This window comes from Bufo bufo, chromosome 10 (assembly GCF_905171765.1).
Source record: "Bufo bufo chromosome 10, aBufBuf1.1, whole genome shotgun sequence".
NCBI lineage: Eukaryota > Metazoa > Chordata > Amphibia > Anura > Bufonidae > Bufo > Bufo bufo.
This window is the reverse complement of record NC_053398.1, coordinates 37,293,097-37,313,845: the sequence shown is the minus strand read 5'-3', so window position 1 is coordinate 37,313,845 and position 20,749 is coordinate 37,293,097. Positions and strand designations below refer to the sequence as shown.

Genomic DNA, 20,749 nt, shown 5'->3' with positions numbered 1-20,749 from the left:
CCGCAAAGTGAAGGAGCGTGCACCACGCATGCGCCTCTGCCCTCCATTCATTTCTATGGGGCCGATGTTCCGTGAAATTTCCCTACCCTCGTCACTTCCTGTTGTGACGTGGCCGCACCGGACATGATGTTCCCAGCTTTGGAAGGAGGTGTGCCGCGCCGCGCAGGCGCACAACGACGGGGTAGGGAAATTTCACACCAGAGTTGGGGAGAAGGGGCCACCTAATGCGCTTGCGCGTTACCTCTCAGCTGGCTCCAGATGATCAGACACCGCGCGTGCACAGTGAGTGGTAGGGAGATTTAACAGAACAAATGGCCATCAGATCTCCCTACCCCCACACTGCGCAGTGACGGTGATCGGATGGATGTTCGTTATAAGAGATCTCCCTGTCCGCTGGTGCGCACGCGAGGTGTATTCCGACAGGAGTAGTTAGCCGCGCTTGCGCACTGGCCCGTAATTTTTCCCTGGCCCGCATGCGCAGTGTCGACCGGTGTCCAGCTAAGAGGTACGTCGCAAGCATTAGGTGGCCCCTTCTCCCCAACTCTGGTGTGAAATTCCCCTACCCCGTCGTTATGCGCCGCCTACGCGGCGCAGCTCCTTTCGAAGATGGGAACGTCATATCCGGTGCGGCCGCATCACAACAGGAAGTGAAGAGGGTAGGGAAATTTCACGGAACACCGGCAAAAGTAGCCGAGTGCTGGCTCAGCTATTTCTGTCAACCCCATAGAAGTGAATGGAAGCGGTGGCCAAGCTCGGTGCGCTCCCATTAATTTCTATGGGGATTCCAAAAATAAACGAACCGTGCTTTTCGGCGGGCCAATAGGAAAGACTGGTGGTGGCCAGACCGAGCACTGCCGGCCACCCGTTTGCTGGCTTCGTTTTAGAGATTGGTGTGGGTCCCAGAAGTGGGATCAGCACCTATCAGACAATGGGGGCATATCCTACCGATATGCCCCTATTGTCTGAGATGAGACAACCCCTTTAAATTTTCATGCAGCGCCAACAGAGGGGAAATGAAGTATTGCAGAGCGGCGAGTAATGCAAGGGCAGGTCCTCCTGAGTGAGAGATGCTCTTCGTAACAGCTCTTCTCACTGGCTAAGAAAGGGTATGTTTACAAAATTGATTTTGAAAATCCGTATTTTTTCTTGGTGTTTCTTGCGTGTCACTATGTCAAGCGCCCATGCCGCCTGCTTCATTCATACAGTGGGCGGCGCAGGCGCGTGGCATAGTGACTCACACTGCCAGCGCCCGTCCTCCCGGCCTGCCTCCTCCCTCCTCTCTGCTACTGAGCGCTTGTAAGTAATACAGGCGCTGATTACCCTGAATTTTATATATTAACAATGCCTACAATTATAGATAAGATTATATACAGTGAGCGGGGCCCGTGTAGTAGAATACAGTCACTGCACGGGCCCCGCTGTCATTATAAAAGCAGATGCCGGCCCCTAGCCACTCCTCCCTCTCAGCTGATACACCCGCCGCGAGGCATCGCGGCGTGGCGTATCATTGAAAATGCAGCATTTGCCCCATAAGACGCACTGCTATTTCCCCCCCACTGCAAATTCTGGCTCTCAAAGACCTCTTACTGTGCCTTTAAAAAGTCCACCTCTACTCCACTCATTAATCTAACTTAGTAGCACCTGTCTGAGCTCTTTAAAGACCCCTGTCCACCCCACAGTCAGGCGCCAACTACTACCATGGGCAAAACCAAAGAGCTGTCAAAAGACACCAGAGACAAAATTGTGGACCTCCACAAGGCTGGAAAGGGCTACAAGGCAATTGCCAAGCAGCTTGGTGAAAATAGATCAACTGTTGGAGCAATTGTTAGAAAATGGAAGAGGCTAAAGACGACTGTCAGTCTCCCTCGGACTGGGGCTCCATGCAAGATCTCACCTCGTGGGGTATCACTGATGATAAGAAGGTGAGGAATCGGCCCAGAACTACAAGGGAGGAGCTGGTCAATGACATGAAGAGAGCTGGGACACAGTTTTAAAAGGTCACTGTCAGTAGAACACTACGACGTCATGGTTTCAAATCATGCATTGCACGGAAGGTTCCCCTGCTCAAGTCATCACATGTCCAGGCCCATCTGAAGTTTGCCAATGACCATCTGGAGGCATTCGAGAAAGTCATGTGGTCAGATGAAACCAAAGTAGAACTTTTTGGTCTAAACTTCAATCGTCGTGTTTGGAGGAAAAAGAGAGATGAGTTGCATCCCAAGAACACTATCCCTACTGTGAAGCATGGGGGTAGTAACATCATGCTTTGGGGGTGCTTTTCTGCGAAGGGGACAGGACAACCGCACTGTATTAAGAAGAGGATGAATGGGGCCATTTATTGTGAGATTTTGAGCAACAACCTCCTTCCCTCAGTCAGAGCATTGAAGATGGGTCGTGGCTGGGTCTTCCAACATGACAACGACCCGAAGCACACAGCCAGGATAACCAAGGAGTGGCTCCGTAAGAAGCATATTTAAAAGAAGAAAAACTGCTACAAGAGGACATAGTTTTAAATTAGAGGGGCAAAGGTTTAAAAGTAATATCAGGAAGTATTACTTTACTGAGAGAGTAGTGGATGCATGGAATAGCCTTCCTGCAGAAGTGGTAGCTGCAAATACAGTGAAGGAGTTTAAGCATGCATGGGATAGGCATAAGGCTATCCTTCATATAAGATAGGGCCAGGGGCTATCCATAGTACTCAGTATATTGGGCAGACTAGATGGGCCGAATGGTTCTTATCTGCTGACACTTTCTATGTTTCTATATCAAGGTTCTGGAGTGGCCTAGCCAGTTTCCAGACCTAAATCCAATAGAACATCTTTGGAGGGAGCTGAAACTCTGTGTTGCTCAGCGACAGCCCCGAAACCTGACAGGTCTAGAGGAGATCTGTGTGGAGGAGTGGGCCAAAATCCCTGCTGCAGTGTGTGCAAACCTGGTCAAGAACTACAGGAAACGTTTGACCTCTGTAATAAATTCTTTAAAAACCATACAATGTGATTTCCTGATTTTTTTTATTTTTTATTCTGTCTCTCAGAGTGGGAATGCACCTAGAATGTGAATTTCAGACCCCTCCATGATTTCTAAGTGGGAGAACTTGCAAAATCGCAGGGTGTTCAAATACTTCTGTTCCTCACTGTATACTGGATATATAAACTAGGTTTGGACTATTCCATTATTCCTTTCTCAATAATCCAAAAAAGGTTGGATCATTACTGGGGACAGTAAAACCAATCCTAAGAGCATGAGAACAAATATCCACAGACCAGAAGGGGTATTATCAGAAGGTCCTAAGATAACACATACAGAAAGGTAGAGCAAGGTAATGGTTACGTGCACAGATGTAGAGGTTGCTTGAAGGTCATTCCTAAAATAATATTGCGCAAGGACAAAAGTCTAAACTGCAGTGAGTATTGCACCTGCTGAGGAGAGTGGGATGTCGGTGTGATACAAGAATACGTACAAGTTTCAGATTACACCCCGCATACTGTTTAAGGTCATTTTTTTCCAAACTGAAGCACTTAGGCTACATTCACACGACGTCAGTTAAAAACGGCAAACTGGTCCGTTTTTAACAGATGTTTTTTCACTGATGCCTTCCTGAGAAATGGACATTAAAAACGGCCCCCTTCAATTGTACGGGGGCTGCCGGTCCGTGAAAATGGACAAAACAGGACATCGGCCGTCAAAAGACTGCCGTGTGAATAATCCCATAGACTACCAAACAGGTGTGTGAATGTAGCCTTAGTGTAGAATACGACTGTACAGACACTCAATTGCATCGTGACCTGAAGTATTTAGGTAGTCACCAAGCAATATTTTAAAGGGGTTGTGCCACAAGCTACTTTTCACTCTAAAGTGTGTTTTCATCAATATCTCTAGCGCTTCAATTCCCTCTCGGATAGTTTTTATTTTTTTGCAAATGTACCTAATTTGCAGTTTTCTCCTATCCCCCATGCTTGAATCCTACTTCCTGGTTGGTCATGTGTCTGCTGTCCCATCAGGCCTTAGGGCAGTGAGATGTGTCCTGACATCAGCAGATCACGTGACACTAACCACGCCCCTTGTTCTTACCAATGACTTCCTTTGTCCTACATTACAAGGCTCCAATGCAGGACGTAACCTACGAATAACATTAAAATAAGGGCAGTTTTGATAAATGGTGGTATTTTGCAGAAAGTGATATAACAGAAATATCTGTTGAACGGGATACATTTATTTTGGTGACACAGCCCCTTTAAAGGGCACCTGTCACCGGGAATTTGTGTATAGAGCTGAGGACATGGGTTTCTAGATGGCCACTAGCACATCCACAATACCCAGTCCCCATAGCTCTGTGTGCTTTTATTGTGTAAAAAAAAACAATTTGATACATATGCAAATTAATCTGAGAGGAGTCCTGTACGTAAGATGAGTCAGGGACAGGACTCATCTCAGGTTAATTTGCATATGTATCAAATTGTTTTTTTTACACAATAAAAGCACACAGAGCTATGGGGACTGGGTATTGTGGATGTGCTAGTGGCCATCTAGCAACCCATGTCCTCAGCTCTATACCCAAAATCCCGGTGACAGGTTCCCTTTAAGGTTTAGGACTCATGGAAACAGATTCTGTACAGTATGGGCCCATACAACCTGGAACTTATATGGCGCTATAGTACAGATGTGCACATTAGTCCTTATTCTTGTAATGGAAAGATGGCTATAGTTTTCATAGCAGTAAGGCTATGTTCACACTGTCATTGCAGTCTTCCACTGCTATCCTTGATGACATAATGACGGAGACGACAGCGGATCCCTGACGGGACACACTATAGCTCAATGGTGTCTGTTATTAGCATTTGGGATCCACTGTAAGACTTATTCGGCACAGTGTTGTGGCCTCTACATGAAGCAAATGTGAGCATTCAGTAGCCTTACTGACTGCACCAAATATCCCAATTGTATTGTACGTGAAGCTCTACTACCAGTTTGTTGGCATCTTGTGTAAAATATATTTGAAGTAGAAGACCTCGCAACTGAGCACTGCGTAATAAATCACCTCACTGGTTTTTGCATATGACCTGAAGCTTATCATAGACATCAGATAGATGTTGGTTGTCCGATATCATCCATTACTTGTCAAAAGCTGGTCATACACATGAGATAGACAAATGCTCGCTCCCGATCCTCCCACTCAAAAGCATGCTCGGCTTGACTGAGCATGCATAGGTAGTCAACGGGGAGAGGGGAGACAGCTTCTGCAGTCACCTCTGCCAGAGGCTTATCTCCGCAAGCACAAAAGGGTCAGGTGGTAAAAAACAATATGCCCGATCCTTATCTCCTTCGACGTAGCTGGATTTACACGGGACCGATGTTTGAGCTGATTATTGGGGACAAACGTTCCTACGAACACTCATTCCGGTGACGTCACCGGCACTAATGGGCGGGCTTTAGTGCTGCCCTAGACTGTTTTACCGGGAACATTGCTAGGTGGAAGCCTCCGCCTAGCAGTGTAAAAATGTAAACAAAACAGCCCTTGTCCTATGCGATACAACACAGGGCGAGGTAGAGCATCGCAGCATGAAATGCTCCACCCAGAGGGGCTGCCCGGGTGATGAAGGGGATATGTCCGGGTTCAGCGCTGAACCCAGACAACCCCTTTAACGAGCAGCCAACTGTCAGGAAAGAACGCTTCCTTTTTCGACAATCGGCTGCTACTTGCAACATCTAAATGCACCATTAGATGGTAGGCCGAACCTTCTGGATTCGGTAGATCTAATGTGTGTGGTGACCTTAAATGACCGTCATTGTTATCTTAGTAGAGATTCACAATGACTGCCAAAAACTGCCAACATGATTCATCTCCAGCTTATCTGATAAATCTGGAAAAACTCAACCTACTCACAGAAGTATTTGGGTCTACAAGAAAAATTATCATTTTTTGCCCAGACTAAAATGGAGAGAGACTGCGCACTTGGCCAACCCTCCGGTCCACTGCTCCTCTCCTACAGCTGGGATATGAATAATGGTGGGACCTAGCAGTTGAACCCTTACTGATAAAACACATATGAAACGTCCTAGACCGCTTTCACGCAGTCAGTGTTTGATCAGTGATTGTAAGTCAGGTGCAAATCTCTCCAATATACCTTATCACTGTGTAGCCTCCAGTCCTGGTTTTGGTTTGCAATCACTAATGGAAATCACCAATCAAAAACTGACTATGTGAAAGCGGCCTTATGGATATGCATTGCTATGGTTATGGTGGCCTTAGACGTGGATGATTGCCGATCCAGTAGCGTAGACGTGAAATCACTGACGTCCGTGGTATCTGCCATGTTTGGCTTGGCTTCTATGGATGTGAAGGACAAGACTAATCTCAGGAGATATTTAATCTATCCAGAGTTTTTGTTCTGATGCCCACGTGGGCTATAGAACAAGAAATCCAGACCACTGGAGACATCTCATCAACATCTTGGAGAATGTCTAAGTTCTGAAACCAATCCTTCACTTTTCTCACAAGCAAAGTAAAGACTTGAGGAGTTTATAGAGGGACCCATAAGATGGGCAGATGTCTCACCTCCTGCTGCTGGTAACACATCTGCACCTTTATGACCAGCCTGAATATTTCAGCAGCTTATAGAATTAGCTATATCTGAGGGAAATTTGTGATAGTGGAGGGAGCAGTTTCCTATACTCTGCAGGTTTTCTGTGCATAATTCATTTGACACGTACTGTATATCAGTCAGGCCGGTGAGAGACGCCTAATATTATCTCACTAAGGCTATGCTCACACTTCCATCAGTTGTTTTGCATCAGGGTCCTGTTGCTCTCTGGTCAGAATAAATTATTTTAATTAGCTATTCTGTATAGCAAAAATAAAAAAATCAGAAAGCTGACTATAGTCAATGGGATCTATTGCAAGGTGGATCATAAGGGGTCTGTCGTATTCATCATGTATGGGGGGCATGGCGTCAATGTTAGAGAGCTTCAGAAGTTCTTCACAACGCTTCATTCATCTATCAACTCATTTCATCTCTCTCTTATATCTATGTATGTTGCTTTGGACTACATTTACTAGTCTACCTATGAAACTATGATCTATCTGTCTATCCATCTACCTATCCACTATCTATCTATCTATCTATCTATCCATTATCTATCTAACTCTATATCTATCTATCGATCATCATCATCTCATATCTATCTATCCATTATCTATCTATCTATCTATTATCTATCTATCCATTATCTATCTATCTATCCATTATCTATCTACCTATCCACTATCTATCTATCCATTATCTATCTCTATATCTATGTATCTATTATCTATCTATCTATCATCTATCTATCTATTATCTATCTATCCATTATCTATCTATCTATCCATTATCTATCTATCTATCCATTATCTATCTATCTATCCATTATCTATCTCTATATATATGTATCTATTATCTATCTATCTATCCATTATCTATCTATCTATCTATCTATCTATCTATCTATCTATCTATTATCTATCTATCCATTATCTATCTATCTATCTATCCATTATCTATCTCTATATATATCTATCTATCTATCTATCTATCTATCTCTATATCTATCTATCTATCTATCGATCATCATCATCTCATATCTATCTATCTATTATCTATCTATCTATCTATCCATTATCTATCTATCTATTATCTATCTATCTATCCATTATCTATCTATCTATCCATCCCTCTATTAATCGTATCTATCCATCTACTGTATCTACGTACTTACTGTATATATCTATTTACTGTATCTATTGTATCTATCAATCGTATCCATCTATCTATCGTCAAAAAAATTAGGCAGCACTCCAAAATATGGTAAAAAGGAAATTTCATAGTATTTTGGAGTGCTGCCTCATTTTTTTTAAATGTTTTTGGAGTATATAGTCGACTTTCTGTCTATTGTCCCAGAGGGATTTCACCCATTGCTCACAGTAATAGTACTGTTGTTTTGTGTGTTTTTAGTATCTATCTATCTATCTATCTATCTATCTCATATCTATCTAATTTATCTATCTTTCTTATCTATTGTATCTATTTATCTATCTACGCTATGTATCTATCTCATATCTATATCCATAGCTATTCTATATGTGCACATATGTACATGTAGCAGCATTGGTCTGTGTACAGTAGTAAGGTGTAGTACGGTAGGTCCCATGTAGGTCGAGGCCTTTGTTATAAGTCCCTCGGGGCTGTGTGTATTTGGTGGCGGTATATCAGGCAGAGGTGAGAGGTGTACCTCCGAGGCGATATGCCCTGACATATTGTGAGTGCGCGCCTTTGTGCGGGGGGTGCAGGTCATCTGCCTTTGTGTGAGAACTGACAGAAGGGAGGGGGGGGGGGGGGGGGGCGTATGGATCATTTTCACATTGCCTGGAAGTCTCAGCTGAATAATTCTCCCCTTGGCTAATTACACACCGGTCAGTCCCAACACCTGCTTCTCCTTCCACAAAATACACAAAGATACCATCGATATCCTAACCCTCCTTGGACACAACACATCCCTTCCTTTCCACCAAGCCCTTGAGGATCTGAGCTGTGGCTATTGTTCCCCCTGTATGACGGATGGCAACACGCAAGCATGCACGTTGCCAGCGCTGTCAATGTGGGAATTTACCCTTACGCTGCCACAACATATTCCGCCGGCTCAGCCTCGGAGTCACGAGATTGCCCAGATTTACCTATAGGACAGACGGCGCTGGAAGTGCAGCCGGTCTCTGTCTGATGTCGTAATCACCAGTGCATGTCAATGAGAGCCCTGCACATCTGTAGCTGCGAGATTATCTGCCCTCGCAATAGAAATGCTCTTTAATACCAACCAAATCCCTACATTGCACAAAAGCCGCACGTCACCCGGCGACTACAGCCGCATCTGTACGCTAGATCTGAAGTCAGAAATTTATCAAAGTTTACATGGGACTGCTAATATTATCCACACATGTAGATCAATGTTGCTGGAGGTTTCGTGGGTCAAGACATAGATAGGGGGGCAGACATTTCTTCTGGACCTCCTATCAGTCAACCTGAAAGGGCTGATAACAGGAACAACAGACTGCATCCAGCAATACCATCATGGAGACGGACATTGTGCTAGACTTCCCTGTCCTCTCATCCAGCTGAGGAACGCCACAGCGGCCCTCTTCTCCATCGGATCTGACTGCTAACCAGAGAACAATAGTCACATTCAACGGACACAGCAAATGTCCATGAGGCTGACTTTATGTTTAGGGTCTCTGTATGCAAGAAGTTTTTGGATTGACCATGCTGGGAGTTGTGGTTTCTGCCAATGCAGACCTTGCGGGAAGAGCGCAAAATATACGTCAGAGCAACATAGGAGAAGAAAGTTGCTGTGGAGCACTGGCCGGGGGTGGAATGCATTGCAAATATGAATACTATGAGCAACCTCGAGCAAAACAATTACTATGAGGTCCATTTGTAAAACAAACAGGACGGGGTACAAATGGAGAGACGGCGCTGGTGGTCCCCACGGTCCGTCCGTGTAGCTTCCCCCGACATGTGCCGGCTCCCGTACTGTCAGTACACATTACAAAACAGTCTGCCAGCAAACAAAGACAATTGTGGGCTCCCCCAGGTCTATGCCCCATGTCCATCCCATCCAGCCATTCCCAATCGCGGCACACCGAGCCCTATCAAATCGTAAGTAAAACTGCACCATCAGGCGTTAAAATCCATGAAAATGTGCCGATACAAGCGTCCGGTGAAACTACAACAAGCATAAATCATTTACATGCCACATCTCGACTAAAGATGTGCTGTCACAGTCACGCCATGACAAGTTGACAGCCGCGGCTAACATATTGCAAGTGCATTGATAAACTATGGGGGTGCAATGACGGTGCACTTCTATAGATGTATTGCATGACTGTGTGAAACAGGGTCGGATTCAATGACAAGTCAGTTGGTGAAGTGTCATCGCCCCCCGCTGCTTGTCTAGCCTCTGTCCTCTTTTGACACCAGTACAATACACCTGTCCCTCCAACTAGAACATCTAGGAAGTTGCTATATATCTTTCAATTAATAATGGTTGTCCCCACCCACTCCAGCCCTGAGGAACCAGGCCCATAAGCCTCCACCAGCTGTCTAGGGAACCCAGCTGCGGGATTTTTTGGTTTTATGTAAAAGGACAATTTTTCAGCTCCATGTAGACCATTTCTGATCGCAGGTCCTCCCACGGATTCATGGATTGCTCCCACCAGTCCTCCCTCCTACATCTTTGTTTCCGGCAGCACTCACCTGTCTGCCCCTTCCCCAGTGTCTTCTCGAGCCGGTACGGCCCAACGTACTGCATGTGCGGTGTTCCACCACCATCTTTCCCAACCGTGGTCATCTTCTCTTCTCTCTTTCCACTGGGATCCAGATGCAAGGAAAATCCTCAAGAGAAAAGGGGGGAGGAGGGCTGGGGATGGAGAGGGAGGGGGGGATGGCTGTCTTTGCTTCTTCTCCCCCCCCCTCTCTTGCCGGATAAACCTGTCCGTTCTTGTGACGCCCAATGGAGACCCCTTTTTTGGTCCTCACCATCAATAAAGACTTGCGTTTTCACTCCGTCTGCTGGACCTTGCCGTACGTCCTGTCTCGATGCAGAGCTCCGGAAGAGACTGGATGTAATGAATGAAACAAAAAAAAAAAAAAAAAAAAAAAAAAAACACACCCCTGTGGGGGTAAAAAAAAAAACAACCCACAATGCACCCTCCCCTTTTTATGAAGGGAAAATATATAATGCAATAGTGCTGAAGGTAGAGGCTGGGGGAAGGGAGGGCAGTGCTAAGGTGCAGGGAGCATGGTGTGGATGCTGCCGTGTTACATACAAGCAGCTCAGCAGGGACCTGCTGATCAATCCTCACGCTCACTGCTTAGAGGTGGGGAGTGAAGGGAGGGGGGGCCTGCAGCCCTATGGAGCTGGGATGTTATCCAGACAACCATTGGCGGATGCAAAGCTGTTTTCTGGTTGGTGGCAGAAGGATGCATTTTAATTGGACTGAGAAGGGGGGTTACCTTGTGTGTAGGGATGTGTGACTGTGATTGCCACATTGTATCTTAATGGGTTTTGTGTGCAGAATCTGTGCAATTAAATATCTGCAATAAATAAATAAATAAATAAAATAATAAAAATAAATAAATAAATAAAATAATAAACTAAATCACCCAGAAGAGGAGGCGATTAACAGATAATAAAATCTTCACACTGCGTGGAGTAGAAAGGCAGGACTGAATGCATACCCGCTAATGATGGATGCTATTAATCCCACACACACAAGATTTAGACAAACCTACCCGAAATATGTAATCGGATGCTGCCTGGAATTCGTATCCTGCGGCTGCTGGGTATATACGGACAGAGCAGTGAGTATATTAGCCTCTTAAATCTATGTCCTACAGTTATAAAGCAGCACATATTGATTTTTCAGGAGCAAGAGGCAAAGCCATGCACATATATTAATTCCATATCGCTGCTCTTGATACAAGTGTTCCTTACACCTCTCTCAAGTCTGTGCTGCACTTGCTCTGTGCTGCTTTTTTAACCCCTACTAACCATCGGAGTTCCCTCCCAGGTTACAGCTGGGGTTCTGTTGATAACTATAGGAACTGTACCAAAGGTCATTCACAATGAGCATGGATGCTTATTCAGCGGACCATAAGCATAGTGATTTTTCATAGAAATGACCCAAAATTGTTTAGACTGGTGTAGGATAATTTCACCCAGGGCTAAGATACGGTTTGCTGTCCTAGCCATGTCTCTAAATACTCAGGGACAAGGCGGACTTGGTACATCGCCTCTCTGGAGCCCAGTGACTGGGGCATATGCCCCACCAAGTCACCTCCCCACAGGATTACAAAACTAAATTATAATAAAGTGTATAAAGAAATTTAAAACTGGGTGTTACTGTTCTCCTATACACTATGGCGAGGTTTGTCCTGCCTGAATTGGTGGTGGAGTGCAGGGACTCGCTCCGTCGGCAATGAGACGGTAACACCCAGTTGATAATGTCCAGGAGGAGTCACAGAGGAACAGCATACGGCTGTGTTCACATATGCGCTGTGAACCCCGGCAGTCTGTTCCAGTGGAGAAACAGACTCCCAGAGTTCACCTTATCTGGCATAGCTGGATACCACCGTACACTGCCGGATCCCTATTCACTGTAATGGCATCCGGCAAGGAATCCAGCCGCTTTCCGGCATAGATGCCAGCTGTCGACCGGACAAAGAAAATGCTGGGTATAGTATTTTTTGTTCAGCCGAAAGTCGGCATGTAAGCCAGATACAGTGAGTTCAAAGCACATATTTGAACCCGGCCTAAGGCCTTATTCACATGCCCGTGATGAAATCCATGATAAGATGGTCAGTGTTTGGTGGTGAGGAATGGAGATATACTTCCATTCTTGGAGTTAGCACAAAGAGAGCATATAATAAAATTTTTCTTGGTTTAGTATTTCAGTTATGTTCGGCACTTTCTAGTGTAAAGGAAAAATTGCTGTTTGAGATAGAAACTTCTACACTTTGAATGATTGATGGGGAATTTGGGCCAGAAGGTCAAGATTGCTGAACTATAAATTTCTACTTAAAGCCCTATTCAATAACCACAGCCTCCCCCCGGATGAAGGGCCTGGGGAGCTGATTGTCCAATGATTCATGTGTTTGGGAAAATATATTGGCTCATAATTTTAATCACGTTTTGGTTCAATTTAATATTTTGCATAGAGTCTATGTCACGCCAGTATGGCTTAATAAAGGTGGTCTAAGAAATACTTCTAATTGTCCACGCAGTGATTCACCTGGGCTGGTTATCTACACATGTTCTGGTATAGTACAGAATTTAAAAGAATATTGGTCAGCAAATGATAACTTTATTACCCATAAATTGAAAGTAGTGATACCATTTCGGTAAGAATGTCGGACATTGAGTGATCTTTCGAAGGTAAATTGCCATAATTACAAAAAGATTCTCTTGATTAAAATAATGTTTCTGGCGAGACTTTTGATTACACGAGTCTGGTTTTCACAAAATATTCCAAGTGTGAATAGATGGTTAAACTTGGTTAAAAAGATTAAAATATATAAAAATATTTTATATAAACAAAAGAAATATTGAGGAAAAATGGACTAGGGTATGGGAAGTTTGGAAGTTTAAAGGGAAACCTGTCACCGGGATTTTGTGTATAGAGCTGAGACATGGGCTGCTAGATAGCCGCTAGCACATCCACAATACCCGAGTCCCCATAGCTCTGTGTGCTTTTATTATGAAAAAAAACAAAACAATTTGATACATATGCAAATTAAGCTGAGATGAGTCCTGTCCCCCGACTCATCTCACCTACAGGACTCATCTCAGGTTAATTTGCATATGGATCAATCAGGTTTTTTTACACCAATAAAAAGCACACCGAGCCTATGGGGACTGGGTATTGCAGATGTGCTAGCGGCCATCTAGCAGCCCATGTCCTCAGCTCTATACACAAAAATCCCGGTGACAGGTTCCCTTTAAGCTTTCTCCGCCTCTACCCCCTCATTATTCCCTTTTCTGTCTTTGTGATGGAGAGGATTGGAGACGCATCACAAGGGGAGGGAGGGTAGGGGGGGGAAGTAGTGGGGCTAAGTGGTTAATGGGAAAAAAAAAAGAAATAATAATGTTGATGTTTAATTTTGTATGGAAAATAATTGTTGGGTTTTCTAATAAAAAAAATAGAATAAAAATAAATAAAAAATAAAAAGATGGTCCAGTGTTGTCATCCGTGGAGATTTCGTGAAGGATCCGTGGTGTCGAGTGTCATCTGTGTTCCACGGACACTGCACAGCTGAAAATTAATTTCAAAGCATCTCTTACAAATGTCTGTGAAACACAGAAGAAACATGGATGGCGTCCATATTAAGTCTGCTGTTTTTTCCCAGACCCACAGACATATAATGGTCGTGATGGATCCGTAAACACAGACATGGATCTGTGAATAAGTACATTAAAATGAATGGGGACGTGTGCTGTCCATGGAGATCACTGACATGTGAATAAGGCCTAATGCAAAGTTCTACATAAAGATGCTTCAGAACTGATATTACATGGGGAGTAATACTGTATATTACTAAAACAGATCTGTCCAGAGAACTGACAGGTCCTCTATGAACAAGTTGTTACCATCTGTGTCCAAGCAGGGTAGGACTGACCCAAGTAACCGAGGGACTGGCCCCAAAGATCCAGCAAAGGACAACCCTATTTGAAGCTGATTTTGAAGCCAATCACTTGCCACTAGGGTCTATTGCCTTTGGGATGACTTACATATCTCCTACTAGGCCTTACTGATATGAAGCCCTGTGCGTACAATGATAACCACAAAGGTTATGAGGTCATTAAAAAGGGACATGAGCATGTTCTATATAGAACCCCTATGTAGCTCCAGATGACAAAGGAACGCGTCATCAGAAAATCACCTATCGTTTAAATCAAGTTACAGGGACGTTAAACATATTTGGGGTTATTTTAGACGCTGGATCTCAATACACCTTGCGTAGAGGTGCTGGCGTATCCACCGCCTGTCAGCTCCCTTGCGGGTGTAGATTTAGATCATTTTCTATGCCTAAAACAGGGGCAGAAAATGATAAATGAGACTGTCCGTACCAGCAAGAAAAAAGAATATATGTCACTATCGTTCAGACCATGAGGATGCTTAGAAAGAGTGTGTATGCACATGGGGTACAGGAGGAATAGCTGTCAGCCAACTATGGAAAGTGGATGGCAAGCATTACATTAAAGTGACACTCTACCTTCAGAATACTCTCTTTATCCATGGGTAAGTTTTGATGAATAACTCACAGGAATGACGGTAATATCATTCTCCTCTTATTCCGTCAGTAGGATTGGGATTCCGAATCTAAAACGCAAAAATAATAAAAGTTGGAAAATGTGCACCTAAAGTAAAAAACAGAACTGAGGATATATGATAAAGCACACATTTTCTAGCCTAGGGGTGGTCTTACACAGCCGATGCTGGGCAGTAGAAGAGCACCAATCAATGACATACAGTGGATATAAAAAGTCTACACACCCCTGTTAAAATGTCAGGTTTTTGTGATGTAAAAGAATGAGACAAAGATAAATCATTTCAGAACTTTTTCCACCTTTAATGTGACCTATAAACTGTACAACTCAATTGAAAAACAAACTGAAATCTTTTAGGTGGAGGGAAGAAAAAAATTTACAAATAAAATAATATGGTTGCATAAGTGTGCACACCCTTAAACTAATACTTTGTTGAAGCACTTTTGATTTTATTACAGCCCTCAGTCGTTTTGGGTATGAGTCTATCAGCATGGCACATTTTGACTTGGCAAGATTTGCCCACTCTTCTTGGCCAAAAACACTCCACATCTGTCCAGATTGCGAGGGCATCTCCTGGGCACAGCCCTCTTCAGATCACCCCACAGATTTTCAATCGGATTCAGGTCTGGGCTCTGGCTGGGCCATTCCAAAACTTTAATCTTCTTCTGGTGAAAGCCATTCCTTAGTTGATTTGGATGTATGCTTTGGGTCGTTGTCATGCTGAAAGATAAAGTTCCTCTTCATGTTCAGCTTTCTACGCAAAAGCCTGAAGGTTTTGTGCCAATATTGACTGGTATTTGGACTGTCATAATTCCCTCTCGCTTAACTAAGGCCCCAGTTTCAGCTGAAGAAAAACAGCCCATTGGCATGATGCTGCCACCACCATGCTTTACTGTGGGTACGGTGTTTCTTTTGGTGATGTGCAGTGTTGTTTTTGGGCCAAACATATCTTTTGGAATTATGGCCAAAAAGTTCAACCTTGGTTTCATCAGACCATAACACCTTTTCCCACATGCTTTTGGGAGACTTCAGATGTGTTTTTGCAAAATGTAGCCTGGCTTGATGTTTTTCTTCATAAGAAAAGGCTTTCGTCTTGCCACTCTACCCATAGCCCAGACATATGAAGAATACGGGAGATTGTTGTCACATGTACCCACACAGACAGTACTTGCCAGATATTCCTGCAGCTGCTTTAATGTTGCTGTATGGCCTCTTGGTCGCCTCCCAGACCAGTTTTCTTCTCGTCTTTTCATCCAATTTGGAGGGACGTCCAGTTCTTGGTAATGTCACTGTTGTGTCCATATGTTCTCCACTTGAAAATTCTTGGAAATTCTTTTTGTACCCTTCTCCTGACTGATACCTTCTAACAATGAGATTCCCTCTGATGCTTTGAAGCTCTCTGTGGACCATGGCTTTTGCTGTGGGATGCGACAAGGAAAATTTCAGGAAAGACCAACTAGAGCAGCTGAACTTTATTTGGGGTTAATCAGAGGCACTTTAAATGATGGGCAGGTGTATTATTTAACAGGATTTTAAATGTGATTGCTTAATTTTGAACACAGCTACATCCCCCAGTTATAATGCAACCACATTATTTTAGGTTTTTTTTTTGTTTTCTTCCCCTCACCTAAAAGATTTTGTTTTGTTGGTTGTACAGTTTATAGGTCACATTAAAAGGTGGAAAAAGTTCTGAAATGATTTATCTTTGGTCTTGTTGTTTTACATCACAGAAACCTGACATTTTTAACAGGGGTGTGTAGATATTTTTATATCCACTGGTACATGTCGATTGGTGCTAAATTTAAAGTTCCTCTCACATGACCCAATGCAAAGAGCACAGAACCAATGATCGTCATTATGATTGATTCGCTCCCCATTCGCTTTGGCATTTGTCGGCAGCACAATCTGTTTACACAGAACATAGGTGATTGGCTGCAGCAGAGCAGGAGATCATGCCCATAGACCAGGATGGCGGAAACCCAGGAGCCAGAGTGCAGGAAGGAGTGGCGGTGAGCAGGCTGTGGACATCCGAGAAAAAAATATTTATTCCCAGACCACCTCTTTAACGGATCTGGATAGGTCATCAGTATGTGATCGGTCGGAGTCTAGGGACCCCCCATCAGCTGTTTGAAAAGTCAGCGGTTGCTTGCAGTAGTGCTTGCATCCTGCTCACAGCTTTCACCTAGGCCAGGGACACACACATTCATCGGCCACATGGCCTAGGCGTTGCTCAGTCCCATTGAAGTGAATAGGCTGAGCGCAATACCAAGCACAGCCACTATACAATGCACGGCGCTGTGCTTGGTGAGCAGAGAGAAGGCGGTGGCGCCACTGCTAGTGCCTTCTCAAACAGCTGATCGGGGGGGATACTGATGGCACTGCAGTAGCAACTGTTCTTCCCCCAATTCACTTTGCATCAGCCAGCGCTATGAACAACGATGGACATGTTCATCTTCCACGGATGCGCCTCCTGCCGGAATATCGGGCCGTGTAATAGGGTGTTTAGCCTAAAGTGGCTGCTAATGGAGCACAAAGATTGTATAGAGCTGTACACCCAGAAATATGGAGAATTTAGATATAAATTACATCCTAATGCCTAATAGACCTTTCCACTAGAAATCCACTTATACAAGCCTTCCATACTGGATTGCCATGCCAGCATACAAACGACTTGTTTTTTCATGCTCTAGTACCTTAGGTACATTCTTGCCATGTCACGTCTACATCTCTGTACATTATCTCCTTGGCCAGTAAATGTCACAACACCACTGATTCCCTGTACGTTCCGTCCGAGGACTGGACGCCTTACATATGTCATACGTGATAGATACATTACACCCAACAAGACCACTATTCATCTCGGCTGAATACACGTTGTCGAAGCCTTCGACGAAATTCCCACCCCCTGATTTCTCAGCAATCTGGATACTTCTGACCTATTCTTCCCCCCAAATTCCGTTTTTTCTAGAAAGAAGAAAGGCACAAGCGTCCTGTTCTGGGTGTATCAGAATCATACACTTGCCTCAAAGAGATTGACCTGTTGTTGTGATTTTTCAAAGGAGCAAATTCATGATTTTGAGGTTTTTGTCATCACAACTTCTGCGTTTGCTTCGTTCGAGTACTCCCGCTCGCTGGCATGAGATTGCTGATCACCTGGGATCCATAATTGTGCTTTGCCAACATATTTGACATCAAGGGAGTCACACTGGAGCATGGGTAGATGAGATACTGTGCTCTGCCAATCTTCTATTCCATATCGCTTAACTCACAATGCCAAAGACTGAGACGGGGACTGGAACGGCGTGACTGCTGCCAAACTGCTTTTCTTCTTCTCTGCTGGACGCCCAGTGCCAACAGAGCTGAACAGATGAGCCATTCGATAGTGGCTTGCTAGGCATAAACTGGTCAGACAGAAAGTCCATAGCAACCAGTCTCAGATTACGGAGGGTCTTCAGCTCTGGAACGTCCATGCACGTTACAGGAAAGACAATCGCACACTTAGGCCTGTTTCACACTTGCTTTGTTAATTTCGGTATTGAGATCTGCAGAGGATCTCAATACTGGGACTTAAACGGATCTGTTTTGATTTTGCACATCAGGACGCATCTTTTCCGTTAGGATGCGGTTGTGTGAAATCAAAACTAAAAAAACGGATCGATGGGGTGACGATGGGTGACGGATCACGTTTTTTAGGCTTTTGAAAAAACAGGACCCGTCACCATTGACTTACATTACAATTTTCTATGACCCAGACACAAAACAGTAGCTTGGCAGCGGTTTTGAGTTCGGTCGCAAAACGGAACATCATCTGAACGGATCTCTTTCCATTCAGAATGCATGAGGACTAACCGGAAACGTTTTTTTTTTTTTTCCCGGGTATTGAGATCCTCTGCCGGATCTCAATACCGGAAAACAACAATGCAAGTGTGAAACAGACCTTAATGTTTAACTGGCTAAACATTTAGGAAAGACCACAGTCCCAGCAGATCTGTACCGTTGGTAAGACCGGCCCAAAATCCTAGGATTTGTGCTTCAAATTTGCATTTAACTAATGCCGCAGATTCACGCACTTCAGCGGGGTTAATCTGCATGGGGTCACCCACTAGAGTTTCTGTGCATATTCCAGAAAGGGATGCCATTTTCAATTCAATGCACAGGAAATTCCAAGTGGTATAACAGGGGTCAGCAACCACTGCTAAGAAATAATTCACTGCCAAAAGGGTTAATATCTGCCATTTAAAGGGGCATTCCGGTTAGAGTGTTACTCGGTGGAGGGACCCTCACTGATCACGGAAACGGGAGCCGTACCCCCTGCAATAAACGGAGGGGCCAGTTGAACATGTGTGTGGCCGCTCCATTCATTTCTATGGGTATTCCGGAGATAGTGTAGCGCTGTACTCGACTATCTCCGGAACTCCCATAGAAATTAATGGAGTGGCCACACGCATGTTCAACTGGCCCCTCCGTTTATTTCAGGGGGGAATGCAGAGTGTACAGAGCCCCCGTGCTCGTGGTTGGTGAGGGTCGCACTGATTTAATAGTTATCCCCTATACTGGAAAGGGAATAGGGAAAGCTGAGAAAAGGCCATGGCGCTACTGTGAGCGCCGGTGCCTTCTGAAACAGTTGATCAGCGGGGGACCCGGGTGTCCAGAGGATAGATCATCAGCATGAAAGTCTCAAACCAGGATGGATTTTTAAGGAAGATGATTATACTGATGCCAGTACCGGGTTGTCCGGTATTTCTAAGAAAATTGTCCATGAGCAGGAAATGCTATTTCCCCCGCCGATCTGGTGGTCCACACTGTTCCTACAGGGTGACATCACAAACGTCATTCACATGGCAGCTGCATGAATGAGGTATGTGATGTCATCATTGCAGAACTGGTGGGGAATTAATGGTTATTAGAATATTTTATAGTGGTTCCTACCCATAGTCAATTTCCAAAAATCCTGGACAAGTCAGGATACTGTTTACTCGGCTGTGATGTGATCCACGTCAGTGAGCGCCACTGAACCAGATCCAAATTTAGGGTTCACTGAATCCTAGGAGAAACAGACCAGCAATAATCATGAGTGGTTTTCAGTATGCTTGGCAGATCTTGAATGCTGCCTGTGCACTAGATTCATATAATTCATATTTTACAAAAAACAAATCAATGTCCGTTTTAACATAGGATAGCATGACTTCACCGAATATTCTGTGGTGTATGGTTGTTTTATGCACACGTATTACCACTTGTACACTACGTGGCCAGAGTATGGTGTCACACATGACCTTCAGATCTCTTACAGATTGTTTCTGCTGAGAGGATAGCCCCCAGTGAAAGCGTGGGAAGTAAGCAGTCATTGTGGTTGACTTTTGGGGGTACAATGGGACTGGAGTCAGGAGGCACTGTCGTTGGGTTTGGAGGCAGGGAAGACTGTAGTAGACTTTGGGCGCTGCATCTGGCACTGTGGGACAATTTGGCTAGCACTGTAGACAGACCCAATTTGTGGCTGGCACTGGGGACATTAAAGGGGTATCCTGGTTGTAGCATGTTATCTCCTAACCACAGTATAGAGGATAACAGATTGGTTGTGGTCCTAACGCTGGGGGAACCTGGACATTTAAAATGAATTGAGTATCCAGAAATAGCCGAGCGCTGTACTCATCTGTCATTCTGAACTCCCATAGAGGTGAATGGAGAAGCAGTATGCACGTCCAACCTGACTCTTCATTTTGGGGAGTCTTGTGGGGTACGAGATCCCTGTTCTTGTGATCAGTGGGGGGGGCAGCAGTAGGACCTCCACGGATCTAATACTTACCCCCTATCCTGTGCATAAAGGAAATTCGTCACCCCGATGCTAGGGAGGCTCGTCCCTGTCCCCGCCTGCCTTTGGCTGCTCGTCCCC

At 44.5% G+C, this 20,749-nt stretch overlaps 1 protein-coding gene across 1 annotated transcript in view; it reads right to left on the bottom strand.

Moving 5' to 3' along the window:
* BRSK2 (BR serine/threonine kinase 2) overlaps nt 1-10,377 on the bottom strand; it is a 136,418-nt gene extending 126,041 nt beyond the window's left edge. The window contains exon 1 of the mRNA XM_040409570.1: nt 10,284-10,377. Within this exon, the coding sequence (XP_040265504.1) occupies nt 10,284-10,377 (94 nt within the window). The remainder of the gene's footprint in view (nt 1-10,283) is intronic.
* Nucleotides 10,378-20,749: the final 10,372 nt, after the last annotated feature.